We start from the raw sequence: 18,576 nt of genomic DNA, 5'->3' as shown, positions 1-18,576 counted from the left end.
TCCTCCCAGCTCTTTCCCCTTTAGCGGAGCTGGAGAGGACTCCTCCCCAGGGTTCTGGAAAAGTGCAAGGAGGTGAGAGGAGCTTCCCTAGACACATGGTGGCCATTTTAGCAATGCGTTTGACAGGAAACTCGTCAACAAGTCTAAAAAAAGTCAATTTCTATGGAATGTGACCGTCCCATCAGAAAAGATATTCGAATCCAAAAAGGTGTGTGAAAGAAAGGTACCTGTCCTCGCCGACCTTGAAGGTGGTCTCCAGGTCGCCGCTGTCCAGGCTCAGCATGTTGACGTACATGCGATTGCGTGAGAGAGCCACGGCGTAGTCCCGGCCGTGCAGGCCGAAGTAGGCCATCTTCTGGTTCATGACACCCTTGAGGCGCACCAGGAGGCGTCCCTCGTCCAGCGAGTAGACGCGCAGCTCCCGGTCGCACAGCACCAGGGCCCGGAAGGGGTCCACCATCTGGAGGTCGCGGGGCTGGGGCAGGCCCGCCAAATGGCGCACCACCCGCTCCGCCCGCACGTCCCACACCCGCAGGTCGGCCCGGTCCAGTGACACCATGTGGGCCGCGTCACCCCGGATCGTGTACAGGCGGCCCAGGCAGGGTCCCTCGTCCGAGGGCGCACAGGGGCCAGTCTTGGATAGGAACGCGATAACTTCCTTAATTTTTAAAGCATCAAATGCCTTTTAACCTAACCCCCAATTCCAACATTTTGGACGTCCGAGCATTTACCGCTAAATTCAGCGGGGAGGCTGACGTCACTTGACCTAACGTCACCTACACACCCTATGGGAAACTGACGGCACGTGACCTATACATCAATTCAGTTTCCCTGCTAGCGGGAAAACTGACGTGATATATACACCAAATCAGTTTCCCCGCTAAACTGAACGGGAAAATGATCCCATGTGACCCGAAAAGAGCTACAGACCGATTCGATTCCCCCACCAAGTTTAGCGAGAAAATTGACGTCTCATGACCAATTGTACCAAGTCAGATTCCCTGTGAAATTTCGTAGAGGCATTTTTTTGGTAACTTGTCACTGTAAAACGCTACCTTTCCAAGGTGTAACTTGTCACTGTAGTAGAATTACTTTCCCTGAATTAACATTGTAACTTTTGTCATTACTTTTCGCAGTAGCAACACATTGATTGGGTACAGTCATGAAATCATGTGGCTTTTTGAGTGTTGCCTTGCGCCAACTTTGCTTGCACGTTCTGTAATAAACTTGGTGATCTTGTGGAAAAGTGCCACTACTTTATAAAAAAGGAATTTGGGTAATTGGCTCTGTTAAATTACCCAAGTCTGGGCCCCGGGCTCCCTCAGGTGGGCGCTGCGGGGCTCCAGCCCGGGTCCCGCCGCTCTAAGGGCTGCACAGAGGGCCTCCAGCCGGGGCAGGTCACCCTGTTCTAGCCGTCGCCGCAGTCGGGCCCATAGCTGCGCCGCCAGCTGGCGGCCGTCGTAGCGCAGGGCGTACGCCGCGAGCTCCAGGGTCTCGGCCAGCAGGCAGCACTCGGCGTCCGAGGGCTCCAGGGAAAGGTAGGTCCGCAGCTCCTCGAGGAGCAGCCAGGGCTCGGCCGCCGTTGCCTTGTCCCGCAGCCAGCCAGCGTCCAGTAGGAAGCGCTCCCGCACCAGGGCGCTCGGGGGTTGCCCCGGGGCACCCAGGGCAGCCCCCAAGGCAGCCCCGTCCCCCCGCCGCGCGAGTCCGAGCGCGATCCAAGGCAGCTCCACCAGGCTGCGCGCGTCCCGGCCCTCCGAGAAGAGCGCCACAAGGGCGAGCGCGCAGCCCCGCATTGTGTCGGCGTCCAGGCGCCCCTCGCACAGCAGGGATCGGTGGGCCTCGCCGCGCCACGTGTGCAGTGCGCGGCCCGCCACCACGCGCGTGCGCAGGAAGGGCCGCAGCACAGTGCGCACTAGCGCCCACAGGCCAGGTGGGCAGCGCGCTGGGCTGCCGTCCAGGTGCGGGCAGGCCTCGAATGTGGCCGGGTGTCGGGACAGCGCGTCCAGTACCTCGGCATCCGAGAGACCGTGGCGGGCCACGGACAGCAGCCCTAGTACGAAGGGCACCAGCCGGGGCCCGACCGCGCGCTCTGCCAGCCTCACCGCCTCCGCCGCCAGGCCACCCAGCGTGGTATCCCCGGGGGGCTGGTCGTCGGGGCCCCAGCGCTCCGCCAGGGCGGCCAGGAGGCGCGCCTGCAGCGGACTGTGTTCCAAGCAGGCCGCCACAAGCGTCCACTGCTCGGGGTTGAGGACGCAGCCCCTCCGCTCCAGGGCGGCCCGCACGATGGCCTCCATCTCGGGGCCTGGTAGCGGCCCCAGGGCCAGCAGGCACTCGGGCTCCAGCTCGTCCTGCGGGGAGCCCCCTCTTGCAACCCTGGCCTCCCCACAAAACTAGCTCGGATGAGACGGCACTGGACTGCCTGACCAAGGAAGCAACAGTATGCGGCTCCTTTCAATCATATTGTTCACTTTCCATTTGTACAAATGGTGGGGAAAGAAGAGCTTCCTCCAAACCCTAGGCAGTTGGGGAGCAGTCTGTACAATGGATGGTAACCAAAAATACTCAGTCATACGCTAATCAAAGTAACAGTAGCAAATTAATACTGGAACCAAAAACAACAAAAATGGTTCAATTACTATACATTTCAAAATGTTTTCCAAAAATAAGCAACAAAAATTTTTGGAAAAATTTTGCCTAGATCTATGCTACTGCTTTAAGGTGATTTAAAGGAACTCTGCCGATTTCTTTTAGCTACGTAATCCAAAGGCATCACCTGAATGCAGATGGCTTCCTGATTCCGAAATGCTATCTCCTTCCTCCAGATTCACTTTAGAGTGAATTTGGTCTTGGAGCTTTTTTTCTTATTCTGTGACCAAACTCAGTGAAACTGCATAAGCTTGTTCAGCTTTTTGCGCTGATTTCATATAGCGGGTCGTTTTCTCAGTCAGGAGAATTGTCCTCAAGGTAATTAAAACTTGCCTGCCTTTGTTTGGAGGAACGATAGGAAAAAAACTGCTCAACAAAATATCCTTTTTGACACATGGCTAGATACTAGAAAGTGTAGAGCATACAATGTTGGAAGTACTTTTAAGATAAACCCACTATTAGTGATTTTACCACACATTGAAGTTCAGTGCTCAATACATGGCTAACAAGTAATAAAACAAAAGATAAAATAAAAACATTTCTAGAGTTTTATTAGAAAATCTGCTCTCAACATTGTATGCTTCACACATTTAGCTACACATTTCAGGAAAGGTTATATTTCTATCTGCTCTGGATGCTGAGATATCCCTCCTGCAAATTTTTCAAGAGTCCAAAAATTGTGTCTTGTGAAAACAATGTTTTACAGTCAACTTCAACTCACATTCAGCCCGCATAGGCATTATTAGTTGATTTATAGCCCAAATATTCACCCACAAAATTAGAAGCCTGGTAAATTCAGAAGAACAACAGCCATCGCCATTTTCAAAAGAATACGGTTTTAGGACGTTTTTGGCTCCAAGAACTATGGCGCACTGTGAATTCACGAGGGCGCCCATCAAACCATTCGGCCAATCTTGGCCGCGACACGATCACATGGTCGTGTTGCCGCGGGGTCGATCGGGATCTCGAATTCGGCTCCCGACGCGCCGCTTTCTCTCCTAGCCACTGGAGGGCGCTGCAGGCGCCCCCGTGGCAGGCGAGGAGAAACCTCCTCGCCCATCGATAGATATACTCGGTGGGGCAGGGGGCGAGAGGCCTCTAAGAACTCCGGACGAGACCGAGACGCAGGCAGGCAAGTGGGTGGCGACCGGATCTAGGATATCGCGGGACGCGAGGCCTAAGGCCTTCTTTGTGTTTAGCGTTGGGCTTAACGTGCTGTTGTAAATATTTGTGTAATGTAGCTTGTATTTGTATTCTAGACTGAGTGTTTTGTAGCGTTGTGTGTTATTGTACCAATAAACTGGGAGCGGAATCCCGCTCCCGTGAAAGAACCAGGCTGGACTCGGGTTGTTGACGGACCACGTGGGAAACGGCGAATCGGCGGCGGTACGCGATTTCCCACAGGACTCATGTCCCCCCTTAAAAAAGTGATATTTTGTACGCTGCCAAAACCAATACATCGTTCTCCCCAGTTTTCTCCGCCATCCAAACGTGACGTCACCCGCTGGCAGCGAGACGCGCGGCCAGCAATCAGGTACGCTCGCGCCCGCCTTTCTTGCGTCGAACAGCAGGAAAACAGGGGCGTTAGTGCTATCTCAAGTTCATAATAATCTCTAGTTGCACTAAGTATGGCCTGGGCCTACGTGCTGAACTGGTAAAAAAACGGAAAACAATCATGATCTTGAAAAAAACCGTGTCTGCAACTCGTTACGCTCAAACCACGGCTTGCTAGTTTCGTGAAATGGCTAGCAAATCCGTTCTCCTTCTATCAGAAGCTGGCATTTCCACTGGCAAAGAAAAGCCAAAGAGTTATGCAATACATTCTTTGACAACCTACCCAAGAACCATGGAGTATGCTCGGAATGTTGGTACAAGTGCCACACATGCTTGTCTTACCTGAAGGAATGTGCCAGTCGTTTTAGATTTTCTTCAGGAAAATTACTGCTGCAAATGTCAGTAATTACTCTTGTAGCATGCATATGCTCTTTGGTGCTTAAGTAACTTAGCAAAAGTTCTACAGACGAATCCAGAGAAGCACCTCTGGTCGGTGCCATTTTCAGCATTTATGCGTGTGGCAAGTACTTTGCTCACCTTCCAAAGCGGCAAAGATACGCGTGTTGGGCTGTGGCCTAACACATGTAGACTGTGATTCTCGTAAACAATGAAATCTATAGAATGGAATGAACTGCAATGCGTGTAGGCCAGATGACAGGTTACTGCTCATGAAGATTGTGCTAAATGACAATTAAAAGAACTTTGCAACCACCAAGCCAAACATCAAGGTGCAATGAAAGGCATACAAAATATGTAAATCCACCATTCATCTTCGAATAAAGGATATTTGCTTAAAGATACAATAGAGTGGAAAATACAGAAATGCATCATAAAATTTTTAATTCAAAACAAGTTAACAAAAGTTACAAAAAAGAATCGTACCAATTTTTCTTTTTTGTTATTGTTGGAGTAGAATGTAACGGGCTCGAACACTCGTCCACGAGCGCACATGGGAAAGAGGTCATTCTAAATTTTTTTTTTTTTTCTTTTTAAGTTTTGGTTTTGCAGTTTCCATCAGCTGTAAATTTACATGCATTCCCTCAATGATATGAATATTTTCATGGTTTTAAAACCTTTCCAGCATTATACAACATTTCTCCGCAATAGAATTAAATTAATACTTTTCACCATTTCTTCTGCGAGAGAATATTGCACACCAGCCATTTAAAGAGAAACCACACAACGGCTCTATCGTATACTAATGAAGCTTAAAGGGCAACTCCGCTTGATTTCGGAAATTTTGAGATAGTGGGTGATATAAACGTGAAAAGTACTTCAAAACAACTCTAGACAGTTAGTTTCATTAAAAGCAAAATATTTTTCGTGCGATCTTGTTATTTACCACAATCGCAAACCGAAACTGAAACTTCGGCGCAGCCGGGCAACATTCTACTCTCAACGTCAGTTGCATACGCACCCACGTGGAATACAAGGGGTCACGTGATCTACTAGCCGTAACCCAAGAAAGACGCGCATGCGAGGGGAAGGGCGAGGAGGGAGGAGGGAGGAGGGAGGGCAAGCCTAGCCGCGGCGGCGAACAGGCAACGCAAGCAGCAACGAAGCAGGCTATGTAGGCGGCAACCCAGGCGGCTAGTCGGTTGGCACCGGTTGGCAGGTGTGTCAGCGAAACTCATCCCGTACAACCCTCTCTTCCTCTTTTTGTTTCTCTTGTTCTCGTTTATTTTTTTTTTTTTTTTTGTCTGTCTCGCCCACTGATCTCTATTGTAGTAGGCTCGCCTCTTTGCTTGCTCAAACGTGGAGCACGTCCGTAGCGCCGCCCGGTAAGCTCTCCCTGGAAAAGAAAATACCAAGAAAAAAACTGCGTATGCAACAAACGTCAGCCACAACGGAAATACAACGTTGGCTGCGCCGCACGTCGCCCGCTAAGTTAGCGGATTTTGCTGACTTCGCGCGTCTCAGTTTTTGTCGGCCGGTTTAGTGATCTTTTAGGCGGTATTACGTTATAATATTTGACATTCGGTCTCTCTAGATGACACTAAAGAGAGTCGCAGTGTTTGGTAACAACCGAGAATGAAGCGGAGTTTCCCTTTAACACCTGCTCCATAAACCTCTAATACCAGACACGAAGAGCAAAGGGTCAAAAGTCCTGTCTAAACTCAGACTTGAACTTTGTTTAGACGTTTCGGCTCTCGTCTTCAACAGATCGGCTGTGTGAGTGGAACTCCAAGAATAGCCCAAGCTAGATTCATGTCCAAAACAAATATAGTGTTTATAAAAAAAAAAAAAATCACTGAAGACAAATGTGACTGTGCCAAATGTCGACTATAATGTTAGAATGTGCACCATTTTCCTCAATATTATTAGCGCTCCTTTTTGGACCGATGTTGTAGTGGTCAAAGCCGGCTCGAGTCTGCGCTCGCCGCTCTTGAAGCTGTCCCAGCCCCAGCCCCCAGAAGGATACTCAACTACTCAACTCGCAGCACGCGGCCATAGAGTATTCCGAGCATAAGTGAGAATGTTTCACATGACGTCTCTCGGCGCACAGCTCGTGCAAAAGCACCTTGACATGGCTGGCCTCCACTGCTGCTGGCTGGGGAGCGCATTTTTTTTACTCTCATGAAAATAAGGGTAAAAAAAAATACAGGAAAATCCATTGGCGTTTTTTTTGGGGAATGCGCAAGCATGACCCTTAGAAACGCCACGCATGGCCCCCTTCGGGAAACGCTGACCCCTTCACTTTTTTCTTTTGACTCTCTTTTGCTTCCTCTATTTTTCGCTGCCTCTTTTCCACCTCGTTATGGGGTCAGTATTAGCGTTTCCCAAAGAGGGACGTGTATGGCGTTTCCCAAAGGTCGTGCTAACGGATTCCCCAAGAATCCACCAATTGTTCCTGTAATTTTTTTCGCCCCCTTTTTTGTACTCTGCCAGTCAGGGTATGTCGACGCCCTTGGATGCGGTTATCCATGTCACTCGTGGAAAGAACCACATCCATACCACTCGTGGAAAGAATCGCATACAAATCACTCGTTAAGTGAACCGCAACCATCATTTTAACTACACACACACATCACAGCCCACGCACCGCTACTACGAAAACCCAGAGCGAAGAACAACCGTCGATAGCAGAGCGGCAACTGAGCACGCCCGCATTCCACCGCGCTGCAACGTAACACCTCCGAGATAACAAAGCCGTAATGCTGAATGAGATGCATAATCAGCGAAGGCCAAAGCTTGGCACAGATTGCACACGACGATTGCATCAGTGTTAGACTCAAACTTGACTCAAAGCCGAGCGCTGACGCGGCACTCGTTTGCAATCTGTGTCCAGATTGCAAACGCCATCTCATTCAGCGCTTTGGCTTTATTATCTAGGAAAAGTTCCGTGGCGCCTCCTCCTCTCCGGCTCTGTGCCAGCTGTGCGCGTGACTTTGGCAAAAATGAAAGGGCTCGTTTTGACGAAAACAAGGCAGTGTCTGTCAGTTTGTCAGTGTCGGGGAGAGGTTGATGTGTGCTTCTGTCAGCACTTTGAACCTATTGGAGCATCACATGCGACAACAGACAAACAAAAGACACCGCCAGGTTTTTGTCAAAACAAGTGTACTAATGCTAACGCATTGAAAAGAAGCTTTTCCCAGCACTGTTCCTACAATATATTGCGGAGCACAAATTGCTACCCATTGCAAAGGAACTTTAAACCTTGATACTGTGAGAAAATAATTTCAATCGCTGGCGCCCGGAGAGGCACTTCGCGGCTGCCCGAGTCGCTCGTCAGCCTGCCCGCCGGTGACGTTACGGGCAATGAAAAATAGGAATTTTGCATGGTTTCCAATAGAGAGTCACCTCCTGGAACCCTCAAGGCCGCCGTAACTTCAAAATTCCATACCTCTGCGGAAAAATTTTATATTTATAAAATATTTTGGCTATGAGTTGAGAAAGGGCTATTGACACAGCCTGCCAATTACCAGCCAAATTGAAGACTATAAACAAAACGGCGGACCTTTAAGAGTCGACGAACATCATGTCGAAGCATCTGCTGTCCATAGTTAGATTTGCGTGTGAAAACCCTCCAAATTCATCGTGGACATTTTAGAAATTCTCTGGGTCGGTAAAAGTGTGTCAAGTCTGCCCTGCAGGGATTCCTTCAGGGCGGGCTTGACAACTGTGGCTTCCAAATTGAAAGCCACGGTTGTAAGACCGAGTCGACCCACGTCCCGACAAAAGCAGAAATTCTCCGCGGCAGTCTCGGCGCGTCCAAAACAAAGTATGTCCCCGAAAAGGACTGGCGTCCCACCCGCACCAGCTGGGGGCAGCCGTCCCGCAGCGTGAGCAGCAGGCGCACGTGGGGAGGCAGCCGGGCGGGCAGCCAGTCCCAGTCGCCCTCCAGCTGGTCCAGCCCATCCAGCACCAGCACCAGTGGCCGCTCCGAGCGGCCGAGCAGGCTCCCCAGCAGGGCCCGGCGGTCCGCTCCGCTCCGCGACGCCTCGGCCGGGTGCACGCCGCTCAGGGCACACACGTGCTCGCAGAGCGAGCACAGCAGCCGGTCAGGCGAAGCCGGCACGGCGCCCACAAATCGGGCCACCACGGGCGCGCCGGGCAGCCAGTCTGCGCACAGGGAGGCCGCCCGGGCCACCAGGGCGCTCTTGCCTACTCCAGAGGGCCCGTGGACCACCAGGGGCCGGCCGCCCCCCGATCGCACGTAGCGCTCCAGCCGGGACAGGGACTCAGAGCGGCCGACAAAGTCTTGGGCCAGACTCCGTGCCCAGGCCCCCTGCTGACACAACTCCAGGGCCAGGGCCCGCTCGAGGCCCCCGCAGGGACGCCCCGCCTCCTGAGCGGCGTCTGCTTCTGCCGCCCCATCTACCAGAGCCCCCAGGGCACGCTCCAACAGGGAGCCCACCTCTGCCAGGTACGAGGCCTCTTCGGCTTCCCCCCAGCGGGCTCGAACCACCAGCTTGTGGGCCTCAGGCAGCCGGTCTTCCAGCTCCCCGCGCAGGGCCCCAAACCTGGGCACATGGGGCACCCCGTTCGTCTTCAGACCAGCCTAAATCGGCTCCCGTATTGAACGTTCCTCGCCGAGCAAATCCAGGGCACGGCCTACTTCAATGTCCCGCTCTTTCACAGGCAGAAGACCCGCACTCCTTGGCGGCTCATAACAGCGAACCAAGCAGCGTTGATGGCAACAACATCTCCCAGGCGGCATCCGTGTAAATGAGCCCCTCTCTCTACGACATAAACCAGGTTAACACGTCACAAAAGAGAGGCGCTGCCGCCAGGCGTGTCCAGTCGCCAGCGGGTGCGCATCTGTCACGTGCTTCAAAGAGGCCACTCGGGCCCCACATTCGCCCCATGGCTTTTCTCTATACACGTTCCGGGCTCAACGTCTCCAAACACCAGCGAGAGTTCTGAATCGCTCCTAAATAAAAACTTGTCTTTGCAACATAAATATGCCGCTACCTTTTAGCTTTTTTGGCAAACAGTCTGGTTGGGACACAGATGTCAAAAAATTAATTTTACGCAAAAAAAAAAAAAAAAAAAAATTTTTAAGGCAATATTGACAGTGCGAAATTTATTTTAAATTCGGCGTGCAAGGTCCATGACGTTACGGAATGGTCATAGACTCTTTCCACCTCAACAAAGGTGGTCATACACTCTCCTCTACCTCAACGTGATGGCCAAGCCAATCCACCTCTCCTCCATGCACCCGAAACGTTTAGAGAGAAAACAAGTGAAAGGAGGTGACTACCAACTAAATTGTGTCTCGGCCGTCAATATTGCTCTAAAAAAATTTTTTTTAAATAAAATTTGTTTTTTTGACACACATGTCCCAACCAGACTGTTTAATAAAAAAACTTTTTCTTTCTTTTCAGGGGCCCTATAAGACCTTTTAGCATGTTTGAGTTCACGTTGATTGCCGTCTATTTAAGGTTTCTGCCGACTTGTGTAATCTGATGGCCATATACTGTAAAACCCTTTATTTTCGCGGCCCCCATTTTTCGCGAATCGGTCACAGATGACATAATCGCGACCACTAAATTTCGCGAATTCCAGACGCCTGCATTGAAAATTTTAAAGACCGAAATTTTCGCGCACCCTTAAATTTCGCGAATTCTTCAATTCGTGAAATTCGCGAAAATTGAGGGCTTGCGAACATTAAGGGTTTTACAGTAATTGCGTGGCACCCCCTTATGCAGACCAAAATATTTCAATACAGAAGATTTAAAAAAATGTTAGCGTAGTAGCCACAATCCTTTTTCGAGGCGCACCGAACGCAGGGTGGTGCACACTCTGCGTCTTCGCCGTCGGCGTCCCCGCCATCCCTATCCTCCACGTTTGCGCCTCTGCTCCTGCTTTTCGGCATATTTTGAAGCGCAGATAAGAAAGATTACGGGAGTAAAGCTTCAGAAAGCTGTCCTTTTTATGGCTTTCGTATCATCCACGGTCACTTTCCGCCCACATGTGTAGACTTCCCACAAGTAAGCGACCCCTTAAAGAAAAAAAGACGACGACGAGACCTCGTGAGCCGGAGCACTGTGTGTGCACGCGCACGTGAGACTGGAATGCCTGTGTGGCGATCATGAACGAAACCACAGCCTGTGTGGCCACCCCAACCGCTTAAGTATTAAGACGTTACTTTTATCTTCTTTCTACCAATGCGAGTACAGTGCAGTCCACTTATAACGATATTGAGAAAACCGCAAAATCCAATCGTTATAGCCGATTATCGTTATATCTGGATCAAATCAAATCTAAAAAAATAGCGATCAAATCTAAAAAATTTGATCGCTATAAGCGATATATCGTTATATCTGGTATCGTTATAAGTGGATTACACTGTACCTTTTTTCTTCCTTCTGATCTGAACGAAGACCAGAAGTTAACACATGACAATAGCTGCTGTGAAATTGGGCACTTGGGTTTACGAACGTCGCCATCAGGCTACATGAAAGTTTTATGAGGGCAGTGGGCAAGTACTTTCGAACTGCCACTTATTCCCTGGAGTGTGGCAGACACACAACGGGCCACAAATACGGTGTCGACAAGATCTGCGTACAGTGCCAGACAAAGCATCCAGTGCGGGGCAGGCTCGCTGGTACGCCGCTACAAATGAAAATCGTGATGTTCAACCCCTGAGCCTGGGAGGGAAACTTGAAGAATATTAAAGCGTTGTATGAAATAAATTTTGTTAGCCGAGTTTGAGATGCTTGCCTGTCACCTCTCTTCTAATATATCTTCCTTCCCAGTCTTGGGTTTAAACACAAATGATTGTAAGTCAACCCCCCCCCCCCCCATGCACGTCAGCAAAAAATAAAAATAAAAGTTATACTTTGGGGATGCATTGCATGGTGAACATATGAGAATGGCAGATGTCTCTTTCGAAAGCCTGGCATCCAGGGTGCTTTGGCTGCGCATGCACGTGTGCACAAGATGCCCAATCGCTATCCAAACTGCTCCCTGTCATTCTCACTCTGTCTGCGACAACCATTCGTCTGCACTCGTGATGTCCTTCCCGTCGTTGTCACAGCTGCCTTCTCAAGGCACGTCGTCGTCCAAAGAAATCTCGCACTTTGCAAATGACCGCATCAACCGCATCTTCTGCGACGTACGTTGCAAGCTCGACCTCCAACTCCAGAAAGCATGCAGACCTTATCCAGACTTTGTCCCGTGGAAGCCTCTTAGTTTGCTGTCACAGTTAAGATCCTGCGCCGTTGCAGACGCCACTCGAACACCACCCACTCTGACTGGTCAAACTTGCGTCCAGCTGCGCAGTTGTTGGTTGCTTTTGAAAAAATGGCCATACAAAAACGTAAACTACCTGGATCACGCCTGTCACTACAGAGGAACGTAGTTGGCACTCTAGCATGACCTCGACAATCGATCAAACAACGTGCAACCATGAATCGTGTGAAAAGCAGCAGCAGGGAGTGAGGCTGTTCCAGCAGCCATTCCGGAGTGGCTCTTACATCAAGTGCCACCCCTCCCAGGAGTCGGGTGTGCCGTGCACCGTTCACCACCGTACATTTGGGCTGATTTGCGAATCGCTATCAGTGGTACTCGCTTGTGCAGAGAAAAAAAAAAGCTCTTATAGAATGAGTGCACAGAATGGCGCAATGCTACAGGTACATCCGGCTGAACTCGTAATAAGCCGAGATGATCTTGATATCACGATTGTTTCATTTTTGTCGGTGGCGGAATGCTTTGGTTCAATTATAAGTCGACCCCCCCCCCCCCCCCCCCCCCCTGAAATGATCAAAAATTGAAAAATGGGTCGACCTACACTCATGTAAATATGGTATGTATGTTGACCATTGTTTTGCTCCAAATGTGCTAATCACACTTGTCCAGAACACGGGAGCATACAGCTTTCAGTGCTCGACTGGTGCCATAGGCAGAAACTCAGCTGGGGCAACGTGGACCAGCCTGCTCGATCAGGGGAACACGGGAGGCTGCTATCATGCTCCTCACGTCAGAGCACTGGCAATAGAAAATAAAAAGATGAAAGATGTCCTGTTCCCGTCCTCGTCCTCTCTGTTTTATACTTTCAAGTTTTGTAGAAAATAAAGCGACATGGTTTATCCACAATGTCGCCATTGAAAGAGACTCGAATGCTATGCCTTTAGAATTATTCGCCACAACTCTTATCAAGCCAGCGTCGAGCGTGTCGAGAATGTCGGCGACCCCCAATGGAGCGGGGTGTTCCATCTTGCCCCAGGTCACTGTTGCCGCGAATGCCACCAGACCAGCGCTTGAAAGAGAAGCCGTGCAGTCCCGCGTTACGGACAGGTGTGATTAGCAGAGTACGCCAGCACAAAAAGCGCACTTTCTTCCAAAAGACAGCGAGGTGCCCGGAAGGCTCACCTGCGGGCCCCGTCGTCGTCGGCAGGCGGGGCCCCGTCCGGGCGTGGCCGGTGCGTCCATCGCCGCTCCAGCCACACGCAATCCTGGGGCCGCTGGGCCGGACAGAGCACCGCCGCCCGCACCTCTTCCTCCAGCACTGCCCGAGGGTCAGTGGGGCCAATCAGTTCATCCAACTACCTTTCATCGGCATTTCATCTAAAGGTCTCATGGACACACCTAGCAACGTTTCGTCCAAAGCGCCGCAGACACCCTTGGCGGTTTCCATGAGATTATATTAAAGTTTCCTCGAGCGAGGGGTGTCTAGGATTAAGGCTCGCAAATTTCTCTTTGCCCTACTTCAGTTCGGGCATGCTTCCAGCAAGCAAACTCATGTGTCCACGAGACAAGTTTCCACAAAACATTGCAGTGTCGATGAAATGTGCATCCTCCAAACATGTAGTTATGAAAGGTGGTTCGACAAAGCTCGCGAGGTGAGCGCTCGAACGAGGGCAGCCTCACCGGACGTCAGGTAGAGGGCCCGCTGGAGGGGCGAGAGGGCCTCCCGCAGGGCCGCCTCTAGGGGGGCCGACTCCCCCACAGGGGCCCGCAGTCGCTGGCCGCCCCGTCCGTCCGGCACATACCACTCGGCCAGGCCACCCGCCAGTCCACCGGGCAGCCACGGGGGCAGCGTCTGGGGCAGCCCGCCCTCCAGCCGCTCAGGCAGCAGCACCTGTAGCAGCCGAGTGGGACCTGCTCACCAAGTACGTACCAAATCCAGGGCCCTGATTGGCCCATTTAAAAGTCCCACTCTTTTGCAAGCAGATTATCCCTTTTGTGCTCCTTGTTTCAGCCGGCTTGTGGGGAGAAACCAAGCAGCGATGACAGAGTGGTGCATCACGGGCCGTAAGCCAGCAAATGTCCGAGGCGGCATCCATGTATGCGTCAAGCCTCTCCCTTCTCTCTCTAACCAAGGGGAACAGTCACAAAAAAAGGCGGCGGGCACGGATTTGTCACGTGCTTCGAGAAAGGCAAATTGGAGGCCCTGGTTTCACCCCCATGCTTGTACTCTGTCAGGAAACAACTAGTAGAGGGTATCCCAAGTGGACCTTCCGCTGTTAAACAAGCCTGAAAAATTGCCCCTTGCACGTAGAAAGCTCGAACTTTCACCGAACGGGCACCGAGCAGGTCAGTTTGACCGTGTGAAATTTCAACATTAAGCTCTCTTCCTATAAAATATGAGAGCAAAAATCTTGACCAATTCAAGGGAGGGCGCATTCCCAGACGACCGAGTTTGTGACGCTATTTACTTGAGGCGCCATCTCCCGATAGGCGCAGCGAGTAGACGACGCACTCTGTTGTCTGCTGTGGGTTACATCATGGCTAATGGTCGAAAGAAAAACAAAGAGTGGCGGCAAGTTGCGCTGGAAGTCCACCGGAAACGAAAATGCCGGCCCCCTGGCAGACAAATCCAACCCACCACCACGAGCTAAAAGTTCATTCGGATTGGTGCTCTACATACACAAACAGGGCGTCCTGGTGGGGCAGGATTAGTTACGGGTATCCCATCTAGATTCTCCAGTGTTACACTGCCGAACATGCTAGGATACGGTGGCCAATCAATTCACGAGGGTCGAGTTCTAATGTTGAGGGTACAACTGATCTATGTGGCATGTTATTGAGCCATGATGGGACTTCACTAAAGCTATACGGTTTCCCAATACCCTGGCGGTGACTCTTGGCACCCAACGTTCACCAACTCCAAATTGCTTTCTTTCATCAATGCATCCTTAGCCATTCTCATGGCTCTCTCCGCAAGACCATTCAATTGTGGACACTGAAATGCAGATCTTCGGTGCCAGATTTTATTTCGGGATATAATTTTGGTAAACAGTGATCTGGTAAATGATGTTCCATTGTCGGACACAAGACAAACAGGGAGTCCAAAATGGCCAAGGAGATTTCTCAGGTGCTCAGCTGTAGCTGCTGAAGTTGCTGCCGGTGTCTGTAGTGCTTCAATCCAGCCAGAGTAGCTGTCAACCACGATGAGCACCATGGTACCCTCAATAGGTTCAGCGTAATTCACATGGACTCTTCTCCAAGGTGTAGTGGTCGCAGGTCAAGCTCGTGGTTCTCCCACCGGTAGCATTGGCCTGTTGACATACTATACAAGTTTGCAGGGAATCTTCGATTGCTTGATCAATACCTGGCCACCGGAGTACTGACCGTGCGAGTGTTTTCGTCGCGTTGATACTTATGTGTGTGCCATGAAGCTCTTGATGGAAAGTGTCTCATGCCTTCTCAGGGATGACCACTCTCTTCCCCCTACGGATGAGAAAAGCATCCAGGACAAAGCTATCTCTCTGCTGCCAGAAGGGTTGAAGGACTGGATCTTTAAGTTTCCTTGGCCAGCCTTTCCCGATTGTCTCTCGAAGCACTACTAGAACGGGATCTTTAGTTGTAGGTCTTCCAGCCGCTTCTTGGAAACAGGACCGGTGTCCATCCATGGCTTACACTCCATGCAAGCTGCTGTTTCTGGCTGCATCTGTCTGGGTTTGTTGTGTGGGAGTGGCAAACGACTCAACATATTTTGGTTTGCTTGACCAGGCTTGTACTGGATGTTGTAGTCGTATGCTCCTAGTGTGAATGCCCAACGCTGTATTCTGGCAGCTGCGGTGGCTGGAGTGGCTCTGCTTTCTTTGTCCCACCAAGGGTTCATGGTCAGTTTTAAGTGTCTACCCAGCAGATAGTCACCAAACTTGGTTACTCCGAATATGAGTGCTAAAGCCCCTTTCTCCAGTTGCTAGTCATTTTTCCCTGCGCTGTTATGGGACAACACTGCCCAACTCTCTCCGGGGATGTGTCGCATTCTAGCGGGCCCCCCCCCCCCCCCTGAAATCCAGCCGACCCTATAATATACACATGCATTTCGAACCCCCCTCCCCCTCTCCGCTCCCCAAGTCATGGACATCCCAGCCACCTCAGCCCCCCCCTTCCCCAAAAGGAAAACTTTCTGGCTACGCCACTGCACTCTAGGACCAGTTCCTGAGTGGCGTCGTAGTGCACCCGAAGACTTGACTGCAGCAGCGTTTGTTTTGCCCTGTTGAATGCAAGATCTTCTTCGGGTCCCCATCTCCACTTGACATTGTGTCGGAGACAGTTGTAGAGTGGAGTTGTTTCACCTTAAGTCCAGACCCAGACGATGCTACAAGCTGATGGGACCCATCAGACAGCATCAAATCATGTTCTGAACCAACTGTAAACAGAAGAGGCCTAGTAACTTGCCATTTTGATGCTGCTTGGTTTACATTGTGGCGTCGGTGGCATCTGGACTTAAGCTGAAACCAGGTATAGAAGCTGCGACAATTGAGGTAGCAAGCATTTGCAATAGCTCATGAATCCCAGGAAGGAGCGAAGCTTATGCAAGTTTCGTGGTGCTGGGGCCTTCATGATGGCTTCGAGCTTCTGCTCTGATGGGTCAAGTCCATCTCTGCCAATCTAGTGACCCAAGTACACAACTTTCTCGTAGCCAAATCCACACTTGTCTGCACTTAAAAGATTTCCATTTCCCTAGGACGCGGCAAGCACTTTCCAGAGAGTCTCGCCAAAGTCCTGGGGTGCCTCTCCAACCAGATGTCGTCCAGGAAGACTCCTGGGATGCCCCAAAGGATGCTCTCCATCTTCTGCTGAAACAGAGCAGGAGCCGAAGCCATAAGGAAGATGGTTGTAGCAGTAAAGCCCTTTCTGAATTCCTGGTCTAGGGCGACATGGCACAATGCATCTCGCAGATCCAGCTTTAAAAACCAGTCCGTGGAAGGGGGTCCACATCACAGGCAGTCTTGTCACCTTGAAATCATCACGAATGCAAATTCCTTCATCCTTTTTCGTAACGGGAACCACTGGGGTAGCCCAGTCAAAATGAGGTGATAGGATTCCACTGTTGCACAACCAGTTTTGCAGCCACCTTGTTGTGCAGTGCAAATGGCAGCGGGCGTGCCTTCATCAACTTTGACTTGACATCCTTCCGCAAGTTAAGATGTGCTGGGGGACCCTTCATCAAACCTCCATCCAAGAGGTCTCTCTTCCGCCTTGACCATTGTATTCACATTTATGTCCAAGGGCTGCAGGCTGTTGACGTGTTCTGTAGAGAGAAGCTGAAGCTCGTGGATCATGTCGTGACCGAGTGGGCTGGGATAGTCCACCACATACAGGAACCTGTTGGCTTGTTTGCAGCCCTGTTTAACTGGTAGGTGCAGGGCTCCCACAACCGGCAGCTTTCCTAGGTAGCAGAACAAAATGATTGAGTGGAGGCCACCAAGCAGCATGTTTGTTGTAAGCGTCTTTCGATATGACACAAAAAGGTGAGCCAGCGTCCAAGACCATGCTCAGGGTCACCAGCCCCCATTTGAAAGGCTTGATGATTTGACCCCATTTGAGAGGCTCGCAGCACTGTGCTCACAAAGTACAGGTGCTGCGAGGAATCACTTGGCTCCACAAAATCATCCTCCATTGACAAGGTGTTTGTGTGAAACTGATGGTGTTGTCCTCGCTTGCACTGGTGAACAAGGCAGGCACTTGCCAGGTGTCCCTGTTTCTTATACTTGAAGCATGTTGTCAACCTGTGAGGGCAGTTGGGCGGAGTGTGTTTACTGTCACCACAACGGATGCACGGTCGTGCTGAGTTCTGGGCATTTTGTTGAGCTGCCTTTTGAAAAAGACGTCTGCCGGTCACTTGCAGTGCACCGACTTCCCTTGCAGGCAGTTGTGCCTGGCCGGTTGTCTTAGACAACTGCGTCACATTCTCAGTCACTACTTCTGCAGCTCTTGCAATTCCCAGTGCCTCGTCGCGGTTCAGTGTCTTTGGCTTGGCTAGTAGTACCATCTTTGCAGCCTTGTCCCGTAGGCCAATGACAAACAGATCGCGGAGGTTTTGCTCGAGCGCAGCGCCGAAATTGTAGTTGTCTGCGATTTTTCCAAGCTCGGCGAGGTAGTCCACCGCTTTTTCACTCGGTCCTTGGATTTATGTTTGGAAACGGTATGTCTTGTAAATTTGAGAAGATTCGGGGTTGAGATGTTGCGCTAGTACCTTGAGGATGTCTGTATAGCTTGCCTGCATAGGCTTCCTAGGCGCCAAAAGACTTGGTAGGTGAGCATACAGATAGCGTTCACTTAAAAAAAAAAAGCCTTTCGGCGTAGCTGGTCCACGTTTGGACTCCTGCGTCGTACGCGACGACCTGAATGTCGGCGGCGTCTGTTGCGACATGTTGGGCTTGAGTAGGACTTGAGCGCTCACCGTTCGTTGCTTCAATCATCCAATCTCATCTTCGTAGCCACTGTTGTGCCCATAAGTATTTTATTATGTACATACCAAGGGTTACATTGTGGCTAACAGCCCAAGGAAGAAGTGGAGGCAAGTCCACCGGAAACCGAAATGCTGGCCCCCTGGCGGACCAACAGTGAAACTGCTTAGGAACTGCTGCGCAGTTTATGAGAATATTTTTTGTCCACGTCCATCAAGTTTTCCACGACATTTAAAACAGTACAATTTTCTCGCCTAACAGTCGGGCTATGTCCCCAAGTAGC

At 50.9% G+C, this 18,576-nt stretch overlaps 1 protein-coding gene across 13 annotated transcripts in view; it reads right to left on the bottom strand.

The window, feature by feature from the left end:
- The window catches only part of LOC8023964 (NACHT domain- and WD repeat-containing protein 1), a 64,675-nt gene that overhangs the window by 24,074 nt on the left and 22,025 nt on the right, over nt 1–18,576 (bottom strand). For 7 of the 13 annotated variants that reach the window (XM_029977125.4, XM_029977128.4, XM_040504894.2 and 4 more), the window contains 5 exons: nt 13,516–13,726; nt 13,018–13,153; nt 8,453–9,164; nt 1,299–2,348; nt 228–634 (listed from right to left, as the gene is read on the bottom strand). In XM_029977125.4, coding sequence (XP_029832985.3) covers nt 228–634; nt 1,299–2,348; nt 8,453–9,164; nt 13,018–13,153; nt 13,516–13,726 — 2,516 coding nt within the window. The remainder of the gene's footprint in view (nt 1–227; nt 635–1,298; nt 2,349–8,452; nt 9,165–13,017; nt 13,154–13,515; nt 13,727–18,576) is intronic. The other 6 variants (XM_040504897.2, XM_040504896.2, XM_040504893.2 and 3 more) reach the window with 1 other exon arrangement.

The sequence above is a fragment of the Ixodes scapularis genome, unplaced genomic scaffold, assembly GCF_016920785.2.
Source record: "Ixodes scapularis isolate PalLabHiFi unplaced genomic scaffold, ASM1692078v2 PGA_scaffold9__187_contigs__length_104089568, whole genome shotgun sequence".
Taxonomy (NCBI): Eukaryota; Metazoa; Arthropoda; class Arachnida; order Ixodida; family Ixodidae; genus Ixodes; species Ixodes scapularis.
The sequence above is the reverse complement of the archived record's forward strand: the minus strand, read 5'-3'. Positions and strand labels throughout refer to the sequence as shown.